We start from the raw sequence: 23,613 nt of genomic DNA on the forward strand, positions 1-23,613 counted from the left end.
TGGAAATACACAGATAGGATAACGATCATAAAGAGACAAATAAAGATGACAAAGATATTTTGACAAGTCCATTATCCATAACAATCTCTCCAGACGGATCATCCCCCAAATATTCTGCCTTGTTTTCTTATCCTGTGGATTGGAGGAGGAGACAGAGGTCATTACTCGACCTAAAGTCCCGTCGTAATTGAAATTAGGGAGGGGGTTGGAGGTAACAGGCGACATGATAATCAATTTGAGGCTGTATCGGAAACAAGAGCTGCTGGGGTGCTCCAGCTCCCTATGAAGAGACCAGATGGCCCCAGCCGTGTGTGGGCCTGTGAATGGTGGAGGGGAGGGGAGGGGTGGGGAGAGACAACGGGAGGGAGGGAAGGAGAGCATGTGCAGGAGGGCTTTTTAGGGTGTAAGGATTTTTAGGGTGTGAGGATTTTTTGGGTCTGCATATTGAGTATGCGTGTTTGCTTGAGAGACAGTGCCATCTGCCAGCAAGACACTTGGGGTTCAGCAGATGTGTTCTCTGACACTGGAGGAGCCGCAGGGAGGGATGAGGAGAGGATCTCGACACACTGTAGTCTACCTCTGTGGGAGGGAGGAGACAGACGGCTGGGTGACTGGACAGCTGCATGGCACATGACACCCACATACGCACATACACACCGTACCACAAATGCGACACACACACGCACATGTCCACACATACTAATACATTGTACATACTCACATGCTCACACAGATAAACATTGAGCCTGTTGACACAGATACAGATCTCTTGCCCCAGAGCTCTGGTTTTTGCCATTGGGCCCTGAGGGGAAATGCCCTTTTGGGGACACAGGAGGGGGTGATGGTCTGGTCAGGGCTGTCCTCATTTGGGTGGTGTCTGGCTGACTGGGGTGAGCTGTTATGGCCAGTGACAGACAGACGGACAGACTGACTGACTGATAGACTGACAGACTGTGACTGACTGACAGACAGACTTCAGGGCCAACAGGAGAGGCAGCTCGCAGGAAGCTGTAGAGTACTTATTTCCAGAAAGAGTTAATGTGTCTGGTCATTGAGCAGAGTAGAAGAGAGCAGCACAGACAGACAGAGTGAAGGAGAACTTTCAGATTTCAGTGAAAGGTCACCGTGAGCTCCGGCTGGCAGACCAGCCCGGCCAGTCATCTGGGATTGGCCGCAGGGACCGGCCCGGTACCCTGACTGCACATCTACGACCTTTAGGGAAGACACTTCCTGTCTACAGCAGTGTGTTAGTGTCTTGACTGAGGAGCGGGTATCCTACTCTAGTCTTCACAGGCTTTAGTATCTACCAGTTTTCTCTCTTTCCTGGAGCTAAGATAATCAAATGAAATCAAAGGGTTTGAGAGTCTTACTCCCTCTTGGTTTATGGGTGTTGCTGCTGGTGGCAAGCACATACAAGCCTAAAAACTAGCAGACACTGTGGTCCTCGATGACACGAGTGTGACACCCCTGTAGAGCAGAGTTGTGACAACCCCTAGGAGCAGAGTGTAAAGGCTGCCTCTTAGTTTGGTATAACACCACCTCTGTTACCATGGAGAAACCACTGGACCATCCACTGTCCTCATCAAGAGACGTGTTGAATCTTATTAACACTATTTTCGGAGCACGACACGCACCGCTCATCCCAAGCCGGATTCTACCAACCAACCGCTCCTATTTTTAATTGGCGCTCATTAAAGAAAAATGCTGTTATTGCTCCATTTTCCCAAAAAAGTATCTCGAAACGGTAATTAACGTGGCATCTGTAAGAAAGCTGGCAATTAGCGAGACCTGACAGATGAGCAGGCCGTGGTGCCGGATGCTTTGATGACTCTGAAGTTCGGGAGAGCTGCATATTTGTTTTGCTTTAAAGGCTGCGGAGAGGAGGGGCACTGTTTGATTTAGGGCTAGAAACAGGGTAGCAGTAAATGGGCTCCTTGCTATCAATCAGCAGCGGCCAGGAAGAGATTAATATACAGTTGGCAAGGTTCCTAAATGATTAATTATTATTATTATTATTAATACATTATTTACTGTACATCGCTTATTTTTCCATCCACTCCAGTATAAGTTTAGTCACGTGATGCTTAACTCTCTCTAGCACTCCTGTTCATATTATAGTCCGTTTTATAAAAAGAGTTTACCAACCCAGAGATGATGGAAAATTACTAACCCTGTTGTCCTTGTTATGACAGGCGAGCCTGCGGTGACGAGGGAGAACAACTGTCTGAACGCGGCCAAGGCCTGCAACCTGAACGACACGTGTAAGAAGTACCGCTCGGCCTACATCAGCCCCTGCACCAGCCGCGTCTCCACTGCGGAGGTCTGCAACAAGCGCAAGTGCCACAAGGCCCTGCGACAGTTCTTCGACAAGGTCCCTCCCAAACACAGCTATGGCATGCTGTTCTGTTCCTGTCCAGCCGGCGACCAGTCGGCCTGCTCTGAGCGCCGGCGCCAAACCATTGTACCAGTCTGCTCCTATGAGGACAGGGAGAAGCCCAACTGTCTCTCCCTGCAGACCTCCTGCAAGACCAACTACATCTGCAGGTACACCAGGATAAACAGTTGTCACAGTACACAAGATTGTACACAGGCATCAAACGTATAAGATGGCTAACAATCACATAGTCTCACGTGTCAGACTCACACCACATACCAACCATTGTCAATGTATGGATAAAACTACATTCCAGTCAACAACAGTTAATTTTCTCAAACCCTTCCCGATAGCATCCTCTGTAATATAAAAAGGTGCTGGAGACAGATCACACATTCTAGCTCGGCACCAAAATGGAGGGGTGTCTAAATAAACAGCGTGGAGGTTGCTATCATGCCTTCAGAGGTGTTGAGAAACATACCTGTCCCTGTGAAAAACACCATAAACAAACCTATTAAGATAACTGGAGGGAGGATCTTGGGAGATTGCATGGGAAATAAACCATCACTATTCACTAATGCATGAAGCAAACACTAAATCTACCTACAATAACTGAGAGTATTCAAGTTAAGCAGTGAAACACTCTGATTTTCTTTCTGAATGCTCATCTTTTCTGAGACAAGTGATTCATTTAGCTGTCATGTAGCAGTATTCTGGTTAGAATTACTGGGCGGCGGAGTGGATGTGTTTGGGTTAAGTGGCATCTGTTTCATTGGCAGTAATAGAGGCCATATTGAAATGCAGCGGAACGGACTGGACTCAATGAGTGACGTCTGACATCGCCTCTAGAACCACAGCACTCTGTCTGGGATCAAATGGAGGCATTAGTGCAAATAAATTGGGTCCATTTGGATTCCAGCCTCAGGGCTGTGCATTCTCTCTCTCTATCAGGCTCTCGCTCTCTCTCTCGCTGTCTCGCTCTGTCTCGCTCTCTCTCTCTTGCTTTCACTCTGTCTCACTCTCTCTCTGTCTCACTTTCGCTCTCATGCTCTCTTTCTCTCAATCGCTCTCTCTCTGTCTCACTCTCGTGCTCTCTCTCTCTCGATCTCTCTTGCTCTTGCTCTGTCTCACTCTCTTGCACTCTCATGCTCTCTCTCTCTCTCACGCTCTCACTTCTCTTTCTCTCCCTCTATTTCTATCTCCCTCCGTCTGTCTCCCTCTTTATATCTCTTCCTTTAGCTAAATGTTCTTGTTCTCACTCTCTTCCCCTTCTCAACAAATGTGTAACACTAGGTGGTAGTAGGTTTTCCAGCTGTGTCGTGAGCTTGGTATCCAGAGCTCCTCTCTGTTTGTGGGAGGGATTATAAGACCAGGCATACCTACCTGCTTGCTGCTCCATCACCCTATGAGAGTGGTATTGTTAGAGAATGTCCAGTCATCTGGTGATTTTCAGTACCTATAATGTTCTCTTTGAAGTAGAAAGAAGAATCGATATCAGTTTAAATATTAGACATGTAAAAAACAGAACAGTAAGCAGAATCCATGTGGATGAGGCAAGGTAGACCAACAAGACATGACTGATCTGGGCCATTGCTGATCTTGTGAAGGCTACTGGACATGCACATGCATGAATCATACATAGGCAACATTGGCCTGAACTTGTGAAGACCTTTGGACAGGAACATTAGCTAATCAGTTATAGGCACCATTAGACCTGTAGTAGGAGTGTGCATGTCACGCCACCAATAGAATCTATGCCCCAGTGTCTGAGCCAATAAGAGAATGGAAACTAAGCAAGACAACAAGATTCATAAAGTGGAGTGACGATCTTATATAAGGGTAAGACTGTATAAAAGCCAAGTACTAAGAATGGAGAGTCAGTTCTTCCATGGAATTGCTTGGCTTTGCTACTTTTTGTAATAAAGTCTGTTTGAATTCACAAGCTCCGGTATCTGAGAAATATTTGATTCAATATTTCCACGACAGTATCACGGAGTGGAATCAACAGCTCTCCCTCTCCTCCAACTAGCCCAGGAACAGATTGATGAGTACTGTGTGTGTGCGTGTGTTTATAAACCGTACCAATCAGTACCATTGTTTTTGCTTTGTCTATTTGACAGTCACAGTTAGTCTTATAGGGGAGATGAGATAGTTCAGAGGTTTCACTGTTGTCTTTCAGGTCCCGTCTGGCTGATTTCTTTGCCAACTGTCAGTCTGAGCCACGCTCCCTCTCTGGCTGTCTTAAGGAGAACTACGCTGACTGCCTGCTGTCCTACTCTGGCCTCATCGGTGAGTTTCTCCCTTGTTTCTATTAGTCAACCTTTCCTCACACACATTGATGGGTCTCACTATGGTCTTCCATTTTCTCACTGAATCCTCATACTGTCCCCTGAATGGCTCTCCTACCTGTTGTTACAGTCATGTGTCACAGAGTCCCTTCACCCCCCTCCTATCCTCTCTCCAAAGGGGTTATTCCACTGTCCCCATAGGATAAGCCTTTTTGGTTCTAGGGAGAACCATTTTTGGTTCCACTTAGAACCCTTTTGGGTTCCATGTAGAACTCTCTTTGGAAAGGGTCCTACATGGAACTCAAAAGGCTTCTACCTGGAACCAAAAGGGTTCTACCTGGAACCAAAAAGGTTCAAAGTGTTAATTTTCTAAGAGTGCAGCGCAGCACAACCCAACGTCACACCACTTCATCCTGCCCCTCCACATCATTTCATGAAATTAGCTCATTGTTCCAGAGGAAACCAAGGAAACCAAGACTCATAGTTGCAGACAACGCAGTAGAGCGAAGGAATGAGCGTGTGAAAGACAGGAGGTTGGTGGCACCTTAATTGGGGAGAACGACCTCGTGGTAATGAATGGAACAGAATAAGTGGAATGGTGTCAAATACATCAAACACATGGTTTCTATGTGTTTGATGCCATTCCATTTACTCCGTTCCAGACATTATTATGAGCTGTCCTCCCCTCAGAAGCCTCCTGTGGTGTGAAAGAGATAAAGAGAGAGGGGGAATGTGGGAGAAGATTTGTCTCCTTTATCTTCCCCTTTTCTCTGCTTCTGTGTGCTGAGGGAACCATCCTAGCTCAATCCATCACATTTTCCTGACTAGCACAGCTGTTACAGATAGTCCACACAGCAACCAACAAAATGCCAATTCATTTTGCCGCAAAACAAAAAGGGCTTGTTTGGACAGACGCCAGTAGGGGAACAATGCATTAAGGGAGCAAGAAATCACTGACTGTAGCTATTTCGTTTACTACAAAGCTGGAGATACCTAATTCTTCCCACTGCCTTTGGAAATACTTCATATTGTCACTTTTGAAAATACTCCATTATGTTTTCAGTGTTACGTGTTGATGAGAGAATTGGATGAAAATAGAGCTGGAAGAAAGCTTTTGCTAACAGTTGCAGTATGATAGGGATTCACCATTACATGATGGTTGGGTGCAGTGGGAGGCGGATCCTCTTTCACCATACCTCATAACCAGCCAATGACCAGCCAAGAATACCAATAGGTCGTGGCATTGCCACAGAGGATACCATGTCTATAGCAAACCAAACGGAACAAAAAAACATTATTTAAAGGCCCAGTGCAGTCAAAATTCCGTTTTACTATGATTTGAATAATACTGTACAACAGCTGATTAAACTAACATTGTTTTAAACTAACACAGGACCTTCTAATCAGCAGTTTTGCATGGGCGGGAGTTTCGGCTTTACAAAGAGAGTTTCAAACCTCACTGCCAATAACAGCTAGTTTCAGTTTTCCCCTCCCCACTCAGACCACTTCCAGACAGTCCTAGCTAAATTCTTACTATTCTTGTACAATTTAATGGAAATCTTAAGGTACTTAATTGTTACCCGAAAATGATTTGATATTGATATAAAAACAGCTGCATTGGGTAATTTATTGTATTTCTTCCCCCTCCCAACAGGTACCGTGATGACGCCCAACTACCTGCGCTCTCCTAAGATCAGTGTTGTCCCCTACTGTGACTGCAGCAGCAGTGGCAATGGCAAGGAGGAATGTGACAAATTCACAGAGTTCTTCACAGACAACAGCTGCCTCCGTGAGTGACTGACCACGCATCTCCTGTCCTCTCCTCTCATCTTCATTCTCATACCATTTTCCTGTCTCCTCCACTCTTTCATTGCGGGTCTCCTGACAATTATTCATCCCTCTCTCATTGTTCCTTCCTTCATCCTCCCTCTCTCCCAAGTGATGCTCCATTTCTCCTGTGAGCTTTTTGGCGAAAATCAGAGAGAGAGGAGGAAGAAACAGAAACAATGATAAGGCTGTGTGTGTGTTTGTGTGTGTGTGTGCGTGCGTGCGTCTGTGCGTGTGTGACTGCGTGAGTGTGTGTGTGTGTGTGTGTGTGTGTGTGTGTGTGTGTGTGTGTGTGTGTGTGTGTGTGTGCGTGCATGTGCACATTAATAATAATAATGTTCTTGTGTGAGTGACTAGTTCCCCGGAGTAGCTCTCCTGGATCAGCGATAGTCAAGGCCCAATTTTTCAAAAGTGATTTATCCAGATTTTGCCTATCGGATATGATTAAATGCATAGAAATAGAATGAATAGAATGGTAATCCCCATTCAAGCCAATGATTTGTCCGTTCTATTCATTATTTTTCTATGCATTTAACCCTGTCCGATAGGCAAAATCCAGATGTATCACCTTTTTTTAAACTGGGCCCTGGGCATTGTCTTTTAACTTGGTGGCCCTCCTCTCACATATCAGACAGCTATAATTAACCACCCCTCTCTCTCTCCATCCACTCCCCCGCCACAGCAATTCCTTCTTTAATAAATACAGCTCCTTCACTATCACAAGGTGCCAGGCCTCTGGAGATAGCATATCCATGGCTGTGGTGCCTGTCTTTGTGCAATCACAGCTCAACTTCCTCTGCTGTGTTATTGGTATGGCATTGTCTCTCAGCCCATTTCAAAGCCAGTAGGATCCATTATAGTCACGCTCTCACCGACCCTATGGGGAAGTTTGTTTTCACTGTATTATAGAGATAGTGTTATATATAACATTTTGTTCCCAATGTGACAATGTGCATGACACAGCACTATCACAACAGAGCAATTTCTTTAGGGGAATTTCAGTGTCATTGAAGTCTATTTGACCTACTGCTATTGAGAAGGATTTGGGTTTTAGCTTTGAGAAAGAAAGCCATTGAGATAGAAAGATAGGTTTCCTCCCACAATGTACCAAAGGTCCAGCATACACGTCTGCAATTAGACCAACGTCAGTTTGGCAGAGAGGAAAGGGAGGAGTGTGGACATCCGTCCAGTGTCATATCCGTTCATTTCCTGACGTAAACATTTCGCAAATGAGTAGTTTCACAGCATGAAAATGATCCCAGTCAATAATTGAACGCACGTCTGTGTGGATGGCAGATGTTTCTCTCACCCCACCTCGCTCTTGATTTATCTAGCTACAGTAACTTGCAAGTTTAGCTGTAAAGTCGAGATGGCTTGTTCTCAGAGGTATGCATTTTTAACTTGTTTGTATAGCTAGCTCACTAAATAACAAATACATGCATTCTCAATCAAAAACGTAGTGCCACAGTCTTTACAATCGCAAAAATTCTCTCCTCACATCAATCCTCAGCGCTTTGACCACGAGTCCGGGTATTTATATGCCGACCTTACGGCTCAAAAAGCTTCTGATTGGTCAGATTCAATACTCCTGGCCACCATTAATTGGCAGATGTGTGAAGCAAATGTGTGTGCCCACAGAACAATTTTTCGAGATCGAGGGAGGGTTTGTGAGAAACATCCGCACGAGCGCAGCCATCCACATAAAAAGTTACGTGTGCAATTATTGAACTGGGAACATTTTCACGCTGGGAGAAATTTTACAGCATGACGTCACAATCAGAATACGATCAGAACGATTGGGAACTATTTCACACTGGGAAGATTTTTACATGACATCTGGCGGTCTCGGGGCTACCCATGCAGCTCAGAGGGAACATTTGTCAGCACTAACACACAGTGACAGATATGCTCCCACACAACCGTCAGTGCTGGTGTGGCTCCGAAACTGTGATAGGGCCTTGCTCTGGCTCCTTAACCAAGGGGCCAGCGGGAGGGCTCTGTCCGCTTACGGAAAGCTCTTTTGGAAGGCATTAGAAGACAAAGCGTAGCTGCTGATTTGCTTCATCTAATGCTAAGCATACATTGTTCCCAGTTAAGGATCCTCTCCTGCATTTGCCTCGAGGTCAGCAGAGTAAAGTACTGTTGTTCTCTTGCACCATTCTTCAATCCAGTACAGTGATGGTAGTTCAGTATTTGTCATACAGCTTTATTCAGCCATGACAAAAGGCATTACAGGGTTGTTACGTGAGCAAAAAAGTTGGAAGTGAGAAAAGAGAAGTAGAGTTACTTCTGCTCGATGGTACATATAGAGTGGTTGGTGGTTCATTTGCCGGTAGCAGTGGCATTGTGAGAAAGAATATCCCAACAGAGAGGTCACACTGAGTAACCGGCAGCATTATCAGCAATCCATAAGTGCCCAGGGGGCATCCACCCTGTGTGCTCCTGAGAAATCACCTAGGAGATCAGTAATGGTCCTATTCTTCTGACCAACAGCCTGAGTGGAACTCCAGCGGGCACATTGGCAAGGCTCCTTTATGCCACGTCTAAGCACTCACTCTTAGTTCAAAAAGATCAGAGATTAGTGTTAGCTCTCTCCTATAAAAACCCTCTTATCGGAGGAGACACGCTTTTAACTGTGTATAACTAGTATATCCAATCCCTATACTGATCGATTGTATCTTTGTTCTGTATGACTATGCAAAACAAACACCAAAACTCTTGACTATTGCAATAATGTCAATGTTAATTGTTAAATAAAGACTACAGTGCCCGATTTCGGGCAATAGATTTACTGGCAATTACTGATAGTGTGTTTACATTATTATTTTATTCATTTCCTACCGTTTTATGTCAGAACACAAGAAACTAGACTGCTCTAGGACACCTAGATGGCAGGTAGCCTAGTGGTTAGAGTATTGGCCCAGTAACCAAAAGGTTGCTAGATTGAATTCCTGAGCTAAAAAATCTGTGTTCTGCCCCTGAACAAGGCAGTTAACCCACTGTTCACCAGTAGGCCGTCATTGTAAATAAGAATTTGTTCTTAAACTGACTTGCCTAGTTAAATAAAGGTTAAAAATGTTTTTATAATAATACCAATATGGGCGGAACACAATTGTCCGGGTTTGGCCTGTGTAGACCATAATTGTAAGAATGTGTTCTTAACTGACTTGCCTAGTTAAATAAAAGTAAAAAAAATAAAACGAATTATCTGTTGAATAAATGTGTCCAGTGGTCTGCTGCGTCATTACGATCCAATTGGTCAGATCCTTGTCACGTTAAAGGGAGGCCCTTAGAAAAGTAGCTCTCTAGGTCGGCTCGCTTGTAAATTCAATCTGGAGAGCGCCCAGAGTGTGCTCTGGACGTTCATAAATTCAGAGCGTTGTCAGATTGTCCATTCATAAATTCGGAGCGTTCAGAGCGCACACTGGACGCTCTGGTTGAGGAGTAGGGTTAATCTGAGCGCTCTGACGTAGCATCAGCAGTCAAGCACCCAAGCTAACTGGCTAACTTGCTAGCTACTTCCAGACATAAAAGAGAGAACACCTCACTCTGACCATTTTACTTGCCCTAGCAAAGCTGGCTAGGCTGTTTTCATGTTATCCAGAGCGCTGATGACTGTAATTGCAGCTGGCAAAAATGTTATTACGCTTTTTAGCCGACGTTTACTGACAACGGCCATATTCAACACGTGTTGAGCGTTCGTAAATTCATCAGTTATTCTGCGCTTTGGCACACGGACGACAGTGCTCTAAAATCGGAGTAGATAACTAGAGCGATTTTACGAACGCACCTTCAAACTTTTTTTACGTTGGCGAGAGGGGTGGACACGACACACTTCTACATTATTCAAAATATTGCCTTCTTGCTAGATTAATGAATACAGCCATAGCAAAATGGGCCTATTTGTTTGGTTCAACAGACGGCCATGCGCACTAATGCCTGTCTGTCAGTGTTTTGGTTGATGTAAATGTCAGTGATATGATATCATGTTTACCTATGTGCTGTTTGCACTTGATGAATGGAAACAGAAACGATTAAGTGGCAGATTGTACAGATTCCAGGCTGTTTGCACACAGTGTGATATTCCCTGTGTTTAAACATGGGATTTATCTCCTCTTGGTAAGACAAACACTGCATTCCTGTGCAGCTGGAACAGCCTGCCGGGCCTTCCTGGGTGTCTGGATTCTAACATTGCTCAGTGTTTGCAGAGTAAAGGTCCAGTGTTAAATCACACTCTCGTTTGTCAGCAAGAATAAGACACAGGGTCCAGTTTGTACACTCACACTCTTAGTAAAAAGGGTTCCAATAGGGTTCTTCGGTTGTCCCCATAGGATAACACTTTTTGGTTCGAGGGAGAAACATTTTTGGTTCCAGGTAGAACCCTTTTGGGTTCCATGTAGAAACGTGGAAAGGGTTCTACGTGAAACCCCAAAAGGTTATAACTACAAAAAAAAGGGTTCTACCTGGAACCAAAAAGGGCTCTTTAAAGGATTATCCTAATGGAAACAGCCGAATAACCCTTTTAGGTTCTAGATAGCACCTTTTTTCCTCAGAGTGTTGTCGATGCCTGTAGGAATACACTCATCCTATTAGGAGTGAATTACAGTATGTATTCTCAGGGGCTTGACTGGCAGGTTATACATGTTAGTATTTCTCAAGTCCTGCTGATTCCTCAAACTCCACTGAAAGCCCTGACATTGAGCTAGAGCTAAATAGGAGCTAAACTCATGTACATTATCACAGCACAAGCATTGTGCCTAAATTCGAAACTAGAAAAGCACCCTTCCAAACTAGAAAAGCACCTCATCAGCCGTGACAGACGACAACGTCTAATGCGGTGTCTCTAATTAGTCTTTGTTGAGAACAAAGCTCCATAAAAGACCTTATCAACAAATTCAATACACTCATCAGGCCGCCGCTGTGCTAGCACAAAGTATTAGTGCACTAGGATAGGCTCAGTGGCACACCCACTTTCTTCACCGCAAGATAATGAAACCAGCTTTAATTGATTCCCTCACAGCCAGCATTTAAGAGGTGTGGCCCTATACAGCCTTAGACGATTCAAGCCCAAATGAGCTGACAAGTTAAAAAATAATAATAAAAAGCATGTCCGTCCTTTTCCAAAGTGTTGGCTCACAGTTTAAATGGATTCAATGACCCAGGGAAGAAATAGTTGAATTATTCTGTGAGCGGTGCATAACGCTGATCCATCTAGCTTCAGATCTGCCTGTCTGCTTCACTTCAAAGATAGACCAGGAACAGTGTATGCACTCTAATGTGTTGGGTAAAAGGCCACATCATCACTTTGTTATTATTATTATTATTATGGCCTTAGCTAATATATTCATATCCCTCAGCCAAACTTAAGCACACTCACTAGGTTTGTAGTTTAGAAATGAGTTTTTCCCCCGGTGTATTTCCATATAATTAAATTGTTCTCTCCCACCTATTCCATAGTGTTTGGGAAAGATAGCCTAATGATACCTTTTAGGGGAAATGGATAGTGTTTTACACCAGTAATGACTTTATGAAAAGCTTTAGATTTTGGACAGATGTAGTCTCTCCACATATGGACTTTCTCTCACTCCCTCTCTCTACAACATTGATGTCTAACACAGTGTCTGGTCTTTCTGTAGGCAATGCCATCCAGGCGTTTGGGAACGGGACAGATGTGGGAGTTTGGCAGCCCATGCCACCGGTGCAGACCACCACCTCCACCACCACTCCTTCCCAGAAGGCTAAGGACCGGTCCCCCAACTCACTGGATGTCGCCACAAACACCAATCACCTCAAGGCAGGGGATGAGTCCCTCTACCACTTCTGTGGAAGCTTGCAGGTGAGGTTTCCAACAGCTGATTTCATACCGCATGGACCTCCTGTCCTGGAGGCCAACGGCCAAGCATCTATTCTGAGGGAATTATTTTAGCTAGGCGCTGGATTAATTTAAGCATTATTGATTTGATCTGAGAACTGATACTGCCTCATTTCAGCAGAGCCTGAATTAACTGTAAAGGACTAACAGTTGCTCTGCAGTATAGGAGTCTGAGGCACACAGATGGAAGTGTTTGTCTATCAGTGGTGTACACAGTGAGTGGAATCAGTCCTCCTCAAAGACGGAACACTGTCCTTCAGTGAGTCAGTCAGCACGTCCTGCTACACACTGCGATTCAAACAGCATACACACTACATATATACAGTATAGTATATTTTATATATATTATATACTCCATCACACAAGCATTTCACTCCTACACCTGTTGTTTTATGAAGCATGTGATAATAACATTCGATTTGATTCGTTTTGACACAGCATACACACACTCTAGTGCCCTAGAGAATCCCACATTGCCGGCATGTAGGCTTCATTCACCTCAGTAATAAAGGCTTGGTGGTGTCACCGAGTGACAAGGTGACGCGTGGTCACCCACACTGATCTGAATGTCACCGGCTGCCACCCATCTCCCATTAACACAGATGACTGCCTGCCTGACTGCCAGCCAGCCGACCCCTCGCCTGATGAGGTCCTCCGTCCCTGGCTGCGTCCCTGGATGCTCTGCCAGCGCCATTTGAAAGGGCATTCATATGCTAATAGGACAAATTAGAATAGATTACCCCAATTGATCTGGACGGGGGATAAATAGTGTTCAGGTCCAGGGGTGGAGTGGGTTATCTTTGTGATGTTGTCAGGGTGACTCCTGGCTTAGACAACCTGCTGGAGATGGATCTGTCAATGTTACAGACACTGATGTTGTATCAGAGCTCAGAATGGTTGATGGGGCTTTCAGTGATGATTTACATGAGCTGAGGTTAAGATGAACATCTAAGATTGTAACTCGATCAGTGGGAATTTAGTCTTTCTGGTCAAAATACAAAAGGCTTCCACAAAGCAAACTCAGCCACTAAAATGTTTAGAGTTGGGAAGCTCACTATATTATTGTTGTTAACCAACAAGGCTACTGTTATAGATACACACACTCTCTAATCAGAGGAAAGCTCTCACTTCGCAAGGAGTTCCAAACACACACAATACACACACAAATACTTACAGTACTTACACCCAAACACACACACACACACTGTTAGCCCTGTTTGCACTGGAGCATGTGTTGAGCAGGGACGGCTGTCGGAGGCAGACAAGCTCTTTCTAATCACACAGGGGACGGGCCTGTAAGAACATTCACTCGTCTCTCCTCTCATCATCGATTAGAAACCCTCTGTGCTGGTACTGCCAGACAGCTTTAGCACTCGTCCAATGACTCAGGGCCCCACTAGACTACTAGCCAAAAGACAACTTCTCCCTGTGTGAGGATCTCTATGTGAGCAGCTTGAAATATGTGCTTTTTCTGCTTCCTTTTGTTCATTTTCTCAAATCTAATTTAGCTTCACTGTGTATTCCTCAAACTGCCAGGATTTGTTTTCTTTTACCGTAAGCTTCAAACTGAATTAGGAAGGGTTCTTTTTGTCTTGTGAGAGGGTTTTGCCTCACTTTGCCCCTTTGTGTGTATTGAAAGTGGCGCAGGCAGGAATGCCTTTTGTCCCACGTCGGAGATTAAAGTCAGGTGGCTCCTAGCGTGTCTAAGAACCTGAAACAAAATGAAGGAGAGTCTGTTGTGTTGCTGCTGAGCCCAGCAGGGCCTGTAGCGCTCCACAACCTGGGCCTGAAAGTTAAGAGCAGCAAAACAGATCATTCAATGTGATTCAGTTTTACTTTTGAATAGTTAAATGAGTAAAACTTATGAATTCAGTCAGCATTTCGGCATCCACATCTCCAGTGGGTGAAATTGGATGCAATGACGTCTTGGTCAGGTTGTATACTGATTGTGTTAGAAAGTTTTTTACTTGGTAATCTGGTTATTAGTATTCAACACCTTACACATACATGTAGTCGTAAAGGATGCAAGACTGATTCTCCTCTGTTCCACATGAAGTCCCGTAGATGATGCATGGTGGTGTATCTGAAACAATAACCGCATGCCCAGTCAAGCTGATGGATGGTTTAGGCCAACGGGAGAGAAATGAATTGTGGGACAGCTCTGGGTTTCGTTCAGTGAGCAATGACAAACATCTGTCATTTCCCTCTGCTGTGTCCCATCCAGCTCCCACTACAGCCAAATCCACACACCCTCACACTGTCTTCTACACTCCCACATTACATTGATCAGGACTAGCTATCAGTCTAACTGAATGGCCCAGTCATATGGTGTTGGGCTAGGCATTATACTTGCAATTCTGTGTTGCTTTGATGTTTGGTTGGTCGTAAGGTGTTTTCTTCACAAAGTACAGTCCTCCAAACAGAGTATGAATGACGGATATTATTCTTAGTGGCAAGGCAAGTTTGTAATACTTCAGACTCACACACACAAACACACACAGTTTTCTCTAGCTCTTACTAAATGTAAAACTACAAGTAGCCTATTGTAAAGCATGAGAGTGACTGGCTAACATAGGGCACTGAATACAGGGGACTCATGTAGATCCTCACTTCTGTTTTACTGTTTTCCTTCAAGGTCTTTGTCCACTTGAGACCCTGTAAATACCAGATGAAACTGGATAAGCCTGTGTCTCAGGATATTAAATTACCTACAGCAGCCTTGCTCTTATTCAAGGCAAATTATAAATAAAAAAGGTTAAGAAGAGGAGAATCTCAGAGTTTACTGTGACTGGAGACATATCCTCATACAGTCTAGTCTGGGAAATACAGGAAGTCCCATCGCTTTCAAGTCATCTGTAACAAACTGGATCTAAATGCTGTATAAGGATCAACGGCGACATGTGCTTCAGCAGAGAGCCTTCCAAAGCAACAAATCACTGATGTTTGAGCACGGCAACAAATTCAAACGGCACACACTCAGCACACACATGAACACACACAGTAGGGTGGTTTTGACCATATCTCTCCATCTCTCTTGGTTTTACAGGCTCAGAAACTGAAGTCCAACGTTTCAGTCGATGGTGTGCTTTGCGTGGTAAGTGTACAGCATATCTACATAGTTTGATTATCCTGATTACTCTTGTTTGAGGAAAAAAAAAGATTATACTAAGTTTAAGCCAGAACTATCAACTAACAATTGATTATGACTAAGGCCAGGAGTTTTTCCTGAACACATGACCTAACCAGAAAAATCTGTGTGGGTCCTAGTTCATCATTGATCTATGTAAAATTACATGTATGAACAGTAGTGTTGATTTTCAATTACAAGGAAAGACTATGGTAATTACTACTCAGACCCTGATCTCATGCCAAAGGTCACAGGCCTACAGACAGAAGTCAAGGCGACCCCTCTTGCACATGTGCTCATGGTCTTTGTAGTCCTCTACGCTGACGTGAGCATTGCTTATCTAGTGCCTTTTAAAGTTCAGTAAATGTCATTGTACATAATAAAGCAGCATTATTCCATAGAGTGACATTTAAGGAGGCAGTGGCAGGTTCAAACAGCCTGAGAAGAGACGGCCCCTTTTCAGCTCAACGTTTCATTAGTGCGTCAAATACCTTTTTTTTTATCTCATCTCCAAAGCAACACATGGATATGATAGAGCCAACTGGCATTTTGGTTCTCAAAACAACCTTTTTTTTCTAATCTAATGGGACAATTTAATCACACACTTTTGTGGTGTTATTAAGACATTCTTATTTGATTTGGATTATGTCAGTTCTCTAATTGTTTATTTTTCTTTATCATAGTGTTTTGCGAGTGTATCCTCAAGAAAGCATGAATGTGGACAATGTAAATGCAGGGATTATAGGTGCAGCCGGGATTTGTCAGATTGCTTCAATTTGACAGTTGGACAAAAGTCTAAAAGCAAGCAAAGTGATGGCACAAATGTCCCCCCAGAAAAAGCATTTGATCAGGCCTAAGTTAACTTGTGACATTCTCTGTCCCTCCCTCCACAGGACCCACAGATCGACGACTCCGGTACCTCCAACTCCATCGCCAGGAATTCAGCCGGTCTGCCATCATCTAATACACACCTCTACTCACTACTGCCCCTGCTGGTCGCGCTGCTACACTGCACCCTGGCGGCGCTCTACCCCGCAGCAGTCTTGTAGCCATGCTACCTTTCAAAAGCATGGACAGACTAAATTTGTAAAAAGACAAAATGATATTCTCTGTTCCCAGTATACCTGTTGTATTTTTATTTCCCTTCTCTCTGATTATTTTTAAACTCTAGTTTGAAGAGGCTTACGTTGAAGCAGTGTGCTAAAGTGATCTCAATGTAACTCAGTTTCGCTGTGTTTCTCCCGTTTCTGTTTTACAAAGGGAAAAGCTTCTGTGTCGGTCACTGGGCGATCATGAGAATATAGGATGCATTGCTACATTCCAATACACAATGGCGGGTGGCTTTTTGTCAGTTCCTGGTACAATGGGATTTACTGTATTAATAATGGTACGGTCATTAGGCAGGCGCTTTTATCCAAGGGACTTTGTGTGTTAAGGCTGAGGTCTTTGAAGAAGCAAAAAATCCCCATCACTTTGATGGCAGTGGTTTAAATGAGGTAGGCAGCTTTTTAGGTGTCAATATATCTCATCTGTGGTGTGTGTGTGTGTGTTTTGATATGGTATCATTTGGAGATGGAGTTACGAAGGCCCAGAGGACAGACAGTATAGATGGCTAGACCACCATGGAACCTTTCATCTAGAATGGTCTACAGAACTCATTATTCTGTTGGGACGCCACCATTTTGTCACTAACTCGGCCCTCTGCAGCAAAACACTAATTTCAAGAACTCACTTTGACATTGTAGCGCATGCAAAAAACACACACGCAAAGACACATGCAGTACACACTCACATGTCAAGGTTCGTTTCTTCCTAACATGTACAATGAGCTATTTGGGGGATATGCGGAATGTACATTATGGAGTCAAACATTATTTTGGTCTATCAAAGCAGTTTGACATATTTTCTCTATACTGGATGAAAGGGGGGGAATGGGTGTAGGGTTTTCTCTGGTAGACAGACCATTCCTACCTGAATGAGTTTATACTCTCTGCTCTGTAAGCGTCGTAAAGCGCTCTGGAGCTGTTGACAACAGCCGTACAGATGACGGCGTTACGAGTTGTAACAGATCACGTGACAGATGGATTCTCATACTTACCGCTTTTGTTGTGTACACTTTAATTACACACAACCATTCAAGACATTAGCATCAATTTGCTCTCAATCTATTGTCATGTTGCCTTCACAATAAAACTGTCAATCTTATTGGAACAAAGCCTTGTAAATCTTATGCGATTGGCATCTGAGTCAAGCTGACGCAGAACATGTGACTCTTGTACGTAAATTGTAGCATTTTGTATGTCTCCTGAGAATCGCTGAGAAAGTATCAACCTTGTATCATAACCATATGTAACTTCTCAGATGTAATGTGCAAGTTGAAAATGTCAATTCATTTTGAGATACATTTGAAATAATCATTTCCTCATGTGGACTACCCAGCACACAGTCACTTCACACATACATGTGGCATGTGCGGCAAATGACTTTAGCTACTGGACATTTTAAAGCATTTATGACATGCTGCTTGGGTTCGTGTGGCTTTTCAAAACAATGTATATTACATGTTATTTACTAGGCATTAAAATTAGATGTGTGTACTTGATTGAAACAGTAATTGGATAAGAAATGTCTATTTCTATCCTGCTCGGGAGCATTGTGAGCAATTTAGATCAGATTCAAATTCCCCATAAAATACATCACATTAGAGAATAGCATTTTTGTTTTACAGCAAGCTACACATTTTCCCCAGTACATATGATGGAACTATTGTAAATTATAAGATATCGATCTTAGCTCTCCTGTTATATTTCCTGAGCCAACAAATATTCTACCATAGTTTCATTTATGCAGTTGCCTGAATATGATATTGTTTTTTGGTATATAACATCTTATTCTTTCTATCTTTTACTATTTGGGCCTTTATTTATTACACTTTGACATCCCGCACAAGTAAGGAGCATATAGGACCGTACCCAGAGGTTAAAGTACAAAAAAATCACATGGGTGATAGGAAATGCAATAAAGGATAAAGATGAACATTTTATCTACGAGGTCTGAGGCAGCTGGGTGGTTTAACACATTGGTATCTGTAGTCAGATTGCTGATATTTCACAGTGACAGAGGATGAATGTGTTGGAATTTGTGGGTGAGGGAGGATAATAAGCCCACTAAGAGGCAGGTGAAGAAATAAAATACCCTTGAGTATTTGTATTCATTTACATCACATTGGTTGTTTAACTAGAAGAAACTAATTGCAATGTTTATACAGATTGAAAACAAAGAATCCCTAAGCTATCCACAATACTTCTTAGCCTGTGAAAATGTACAATCTAAATAAAAATTATAATTAAAATGTTGACTCATCCAACAGTGAGGTTGTTTTTTCTGTTGCTTAGGGGTTGTTTTGTGGCCTGTTATAACTCTGTTTTGCTGGCTGAGAGAGAGACAGAGAGAGTCTGCTTAATTAGACACGTGTAGCCATTGTCTGGTACCTGTGGATGTGCTGTGTGAGTGGTGGAATCTGGAGCTGTGCTGAAAAGATTGGCCATGTTGACACACAACAGTTTATCTATGACATGCTGAGAGCAGGACATCAGCCTTGGCTTTACCATGTCAGCTAAACAGCTCCAATGTTCCCAGGAAAAATGGTCAACAATGTCAGATGAAAAATTAGCTTTGCGTCATGATTTAAACACAAGAAAGTTCTGAAAATGTTTGACTGTTCCCTGGGCCAAGATTATTCTCAGAACACACGTGGTCAAATTCAAGGTAATCCCACCTGAAATATTCTAGGAACAAAACATGGAATGCAAAAACAGATAAATTCAGATGCATAAACACAGAAAACGTGACAGAAAGGAGGGTAAATGTCATGCATGCACTTTTCCACAGGGACGCAAGAAAATAGTATCCAATGGCTGTAGTTATGGCCTTTCCCTGGACGCAGGAGGGGGTTGTTTAGTTGCAATGGGTAGAAAGACAGCCAACGGGGTTGACCTTTCCAATCCCTCAGATTAGAGAAAGCTTCACAATTATTACATCAAGTTGTTCAGTTTTATTTTCAGAAATCAACTCAAAAGCCCCGTTTATACCTGGTTCTAACATGCGTCATTTGTCCTGTTCTTCTCCTCATTCCGATTCTGCCCACATTTTTAGACAGGTGTAGACGATTAAAAATCACATTGTGAACTGATTTTGATCAGATCTTATAAGTGTACAGTGAACTGGCGTGATCAGGACAATATCAGGACGCATGCAAGCGGCAGGTATAAACAGGGCTAAAATGTCACTGCTGTGGTTGTTTCGACAGTATATCAGTTGTCACCTGGTACTTCATGTAAGTCTGTGTTTCTTGCAGGTATTTTCTTCATCTCAAGATGGACAGAAATAATGAGTATGGGATAACATGTGATACAGACATTGACAGAACGCATCAGCAGCTGAGATAAACGCACATTGAAATGGGTCTGAGTGATGTTGAAAATGAGCCCTGAAGATGTTCATGCTACTTTTGCGGCAAGTATCAGGTCTTACCATTAAGTTATTGAACTTGGATTGATATGTATATTTTATATTAATCCGGTCCACATTTGACATAGTCATTTATCAGACACTCTTATCCAGAGTGACCACCTAGTCAGCTAAGGGATTCGAACCAGCGCCCTTTCGGTTACTGAACCAACGCTCTTACCTGCTAGGCTACCTGCCGCCCAGACAGTTATATCATAACAAGACATGTTACATATTGTACATACTGTAGTCAGACATGGGTAATCTCTCGTGGACAGATACACGTAACATTGATCAAGCATCTAACGCAACTAGTCAAGATTTCAGTCCTGGGTTTCTGAGACAAATATGTATCAGTTGAGGTTGAATGGGATGTGTTCCAAATAATACCAATGGTATGTAACTTGACCCCCCCGAACGCACAATATTTCCAATCATGTAAAAGCGAAAAATAGTTACAAATGGCTAAAGGTGGATAATGCCTTTTCAGGCAGAAAGATAAAAGGTATAAATGTCAAACAAATGCAATACACAACCTTGAAATGAAAAAGCCCTCTGGCAAAAAAAAGGGAACAGTAAAATAAAGATATTGAGCATTGGTTCTCGTAAATGTGGGGAATTAGATGTTTGATAATGAGAGTCAAACTGCAATTCACATTGGAGATGTGCTTACTAAGAAGTGTTACCTAATCTATTGGCCTAGACCTTGAGGAGGCTTCAATATAGTGCTGACCTAAAGGAACCTTGGCTATGGAGATGACCTTTAACTGCACTTCAAGAAAACACTGGACTATCAGCAGAAGTACCTGAAGACATCTTTCAGGCAATTAACAAGGCTAAAATGGTCTAACAAAATAGTATTGTAAGAGACTGGTCTAATGAGGAGATTGGTGAACGTGATGAGCTAGCTTTATAAGGAAGTCGTATTGAAACTCATTTTGTATAAAGCTGGCCTTGCACAGGACGTGTCTAATCTAAAAAAGTTATTATTGGAAGAAGCTATTACAGTAGTTATTACAGTAGTTATGTGTCCCTGGGCAGAGTTAATATTGGAAGAAGCTATTACAGTAGTTATTACAGTAGTTGTGTCCCTGGGCAGAGTTAGTATTGGAAGAAGAAATTACAGTAGTTATTACAGTAGTTATGTGTCCCTGGGCAGAGTTAGTATTGGAAGAAGCTATTACAGTAGTTATTATAGTAGTTGTGTCCCTGGGCAGAGTTAGTATTGGAAGAAGCTATTACAGTAGTTATTACAGTAGTTATGTGTCCCTGGGCAGAGTTAATATTGGAAGAAGCTATTACAGTAGTTATTACAGTAGTTGTGTCCCTGGGCAGAGTTAGTATTGGAAGAAGAAATTACAGTAGTTATTATAGTAGTTATGTGTCCCTTGGCAAAGTTAGTATTGGAAGAAGCTATTACAGTAGTTATTACAGTCGTTGTGTCCCTGGGCAGAGTTAGTATTGGAAGAAGCTATTACAGTAGTTTTTACAGTAGCTGTGTCCCTGGGCAGAGTTAGTATTGGAAGAAGCTATTACAGTAGTTTTTACAGTAGTTACTACAGTAGTTGTGTCCCTGGGCAGAGTTAGTATTGGAAGAAGAAATTACTGTACACTATTTTAGTTGAGATGAAGACAACAGATAATATTGAGTAGCAGAAATAACCTCAACATTCATTCTGACCACACTGTCTGTCTGCATTGTGCCTCAGGCCTGACCATTCCCAGAGCACCACAGCAGGAGAGAGCCATCACTTACAGCAACGCTGTCCCAGTGAAGATCACCATCACACCAGTGGTAAAATACTGTTTAATGAGCTCCCAATTTATGCCAGTCCATCTGTATCCAGAGGCATACACTAGAACTCTGCACTGTGTGTGTGTGTGTGTGTGTGTGTGTGTGTGTGTGTGTGTGCGTGCGTGCGTGCGTGCGTGCATATGATATTGGCACAGCTACTGACATTAATTTGTAAACATTTAGAAACGGGGTATTGTCTGTAGGCCAGTGACACAACAAATCCCAATTTAGTCCATTTAAATTCAGGCTGTAACTCCACAAAATTTGGAAAAAGTCAAGGGGTGTTAATACTTTCTGAAGGTACTGTATATTATTTCAAAAACATCTATTTCAACCCTGAAATTTAGAGCGATTTGGTCAGACATTGCTCCCTTCATCCAGCCTTACCATGTCAATCTTTGCACTAAACTGATCATAAAGATTGCTGTTATTAGTGGAGACCACACCCATACTCTGAATAAGTCTGCAAGTAAATTCTGAAACTACTTAATAGGTTTTAAAAATTGAAAAGACGTCATGGGAGCATCAAACACTTCAAGTCCCCTTACACAAGCATTAATTCACATCTATTAAAAAATGTCACATGTGGGTTGCTGTATCTCACTGAAACCCCCACGGGCAGTTAATGGCATGTGGACAAATGGTTTATGAATACTAATAAATGTTAAGGCTGTAATTATTCCACTGTTTCATAATCCCTAATGAGGCTAGTTTACAACCGTACTGTATGTCCCTTCAAATGATATTGTAAAGATATACTGACCTGGATGAATCTTGCTCACAAATGAACTTGTATTCCACAGTTCACATAACAATTTTTAAATGGATGTAGTTCTGTCCTTGAGCTGTTCTGGTCTATTAATGATCTGTATTATTTCATGTTTCATGTGGACCCCAGGAAGAGTAGCTGCTGTTTTAGCAACAGCTAATAGGGATCCTAATAAAGTACCAAAGACCAATGTTATTGTCATGCATGGTAGCTCTTATGGGAAAATGTATTACTAATTGATTCAGATGAAACCCTGTCCAACGGCATGAACCAGCAACACTACTCAGTTTGGTCACACTTGATTTGGATAGTCCATCTATAGATGCTCTTCAGATGGTCAGACTATCTACAAACTACCTGTTGATAAGCAACTGCATGCTAAGGTTACGGTTAGGGTTAGAATAAAGGTTAGGGTAAGGGTTAAGTTTAGGGTTAAAGTTAGGGCTAGTGTTAGTAGATAGTTAGTTTAAATGTTACTGATAGTCTGTAGAGCAGATGGAATATCCAAATAAAGTGTTACCGAAAGTCTTGACATAGAAGTCCCCCTCCCACACAGACCGAAGACCCAGACTTTCCCATCACTCTTCCCAATCTCATCAGATACTAATTTGTCATTATATTCAATTTTTTCCTTTTCTCTTTGTTCTTGGTCTGATGTGAGGAGAAGGCCTCCTTTTGTTGTGGTGAAGAGCATGAAGTAAAACTGGTCAGGTTTGTATGGGATAGAACACAGGACCATTCTTCTGAGGCCACGGGGGTCCAGGGGACAACCATGTGCTTTGTAAGAGGGCCGGCCCTGCTCAGTCATTTACAGAGTGGAAATGACCCACCGCATATTTGGAACATAATGGCGTAATGATGTAAAGATTGAGTTCTGGGTGTGGGATCAATCATGTGAACGTGGGTCAGTTGACCCCGAGTCCTCACAATGAGGTGAGAGTGTTGGGCCGGTCACAATCCATTTAAAGCAGGGGTGTCAAACATTCGGCCCACGAGGGGGTTAAAAAATATAATTCCAGCATTCTCAAAATGGCTTGACATTAACCAGGTTT

General features: G+C 42.8%; 1 protein-coding gene across 2 annotated transcripts in view; it reads left to right on the top strand.

Annotated features, from left to right (window-relative positions):
* The window catches only part of LOC110530007 (GDNF family receptor alpha-1), an 83,763-nt gene extending 64,912 nt beyond the window's left edge, over nt 1–18,851 (top strand). For both annotated transcript variants that reach the window (XM_036986123.1, XM_021612760.2), the window contains 6 exons: nt 2,193–2,544; nt 4,554–4,663; nt 6,317–6,451; nt 12,126–12,325; nt 15,408–15,455; nt 16,382–18,851. In XM_036986123.1, coding sequence (XP_036842018.1) covers nt 2,193–2,544; nt 4,554–4,663; nt 6,317–6,451; nt 12,126–12,325; nt 15,408–15,455; nt 16,382–16,537 — 1,001 coding nt within the window. In that variant the 3' untranslated portion in view covers nt 16,538–18,851. The remainder of the gene's footprint in view (nt 1–2,192; nt 2,545–4,553; nt 4,664–6,316; nt 6,452–12,125; nt 12,326–15,407; nt 15,456–16,381) is intronic.
* The last annotated feature ends 4,762 nt before the right edge of the window (nt 18,852–23,613 follow it).

Source organism: Oncorhynchus mykiss, chromosome 1 (assembly GCF_013265735.2).
Source record: "Oncorhynchus mykiss isolate Arlee chromosome 1, USDA_OmykA_1.1, whole genome shotgun sequence".
In the NCBI taxonomy this organism is placed as follows: Eukaryota; Metazoa; Chordata; class Actinopteri; order Salmoniformes; family Salmonidae; genus Oncorhynchus; species Oncorhynchus mykiss.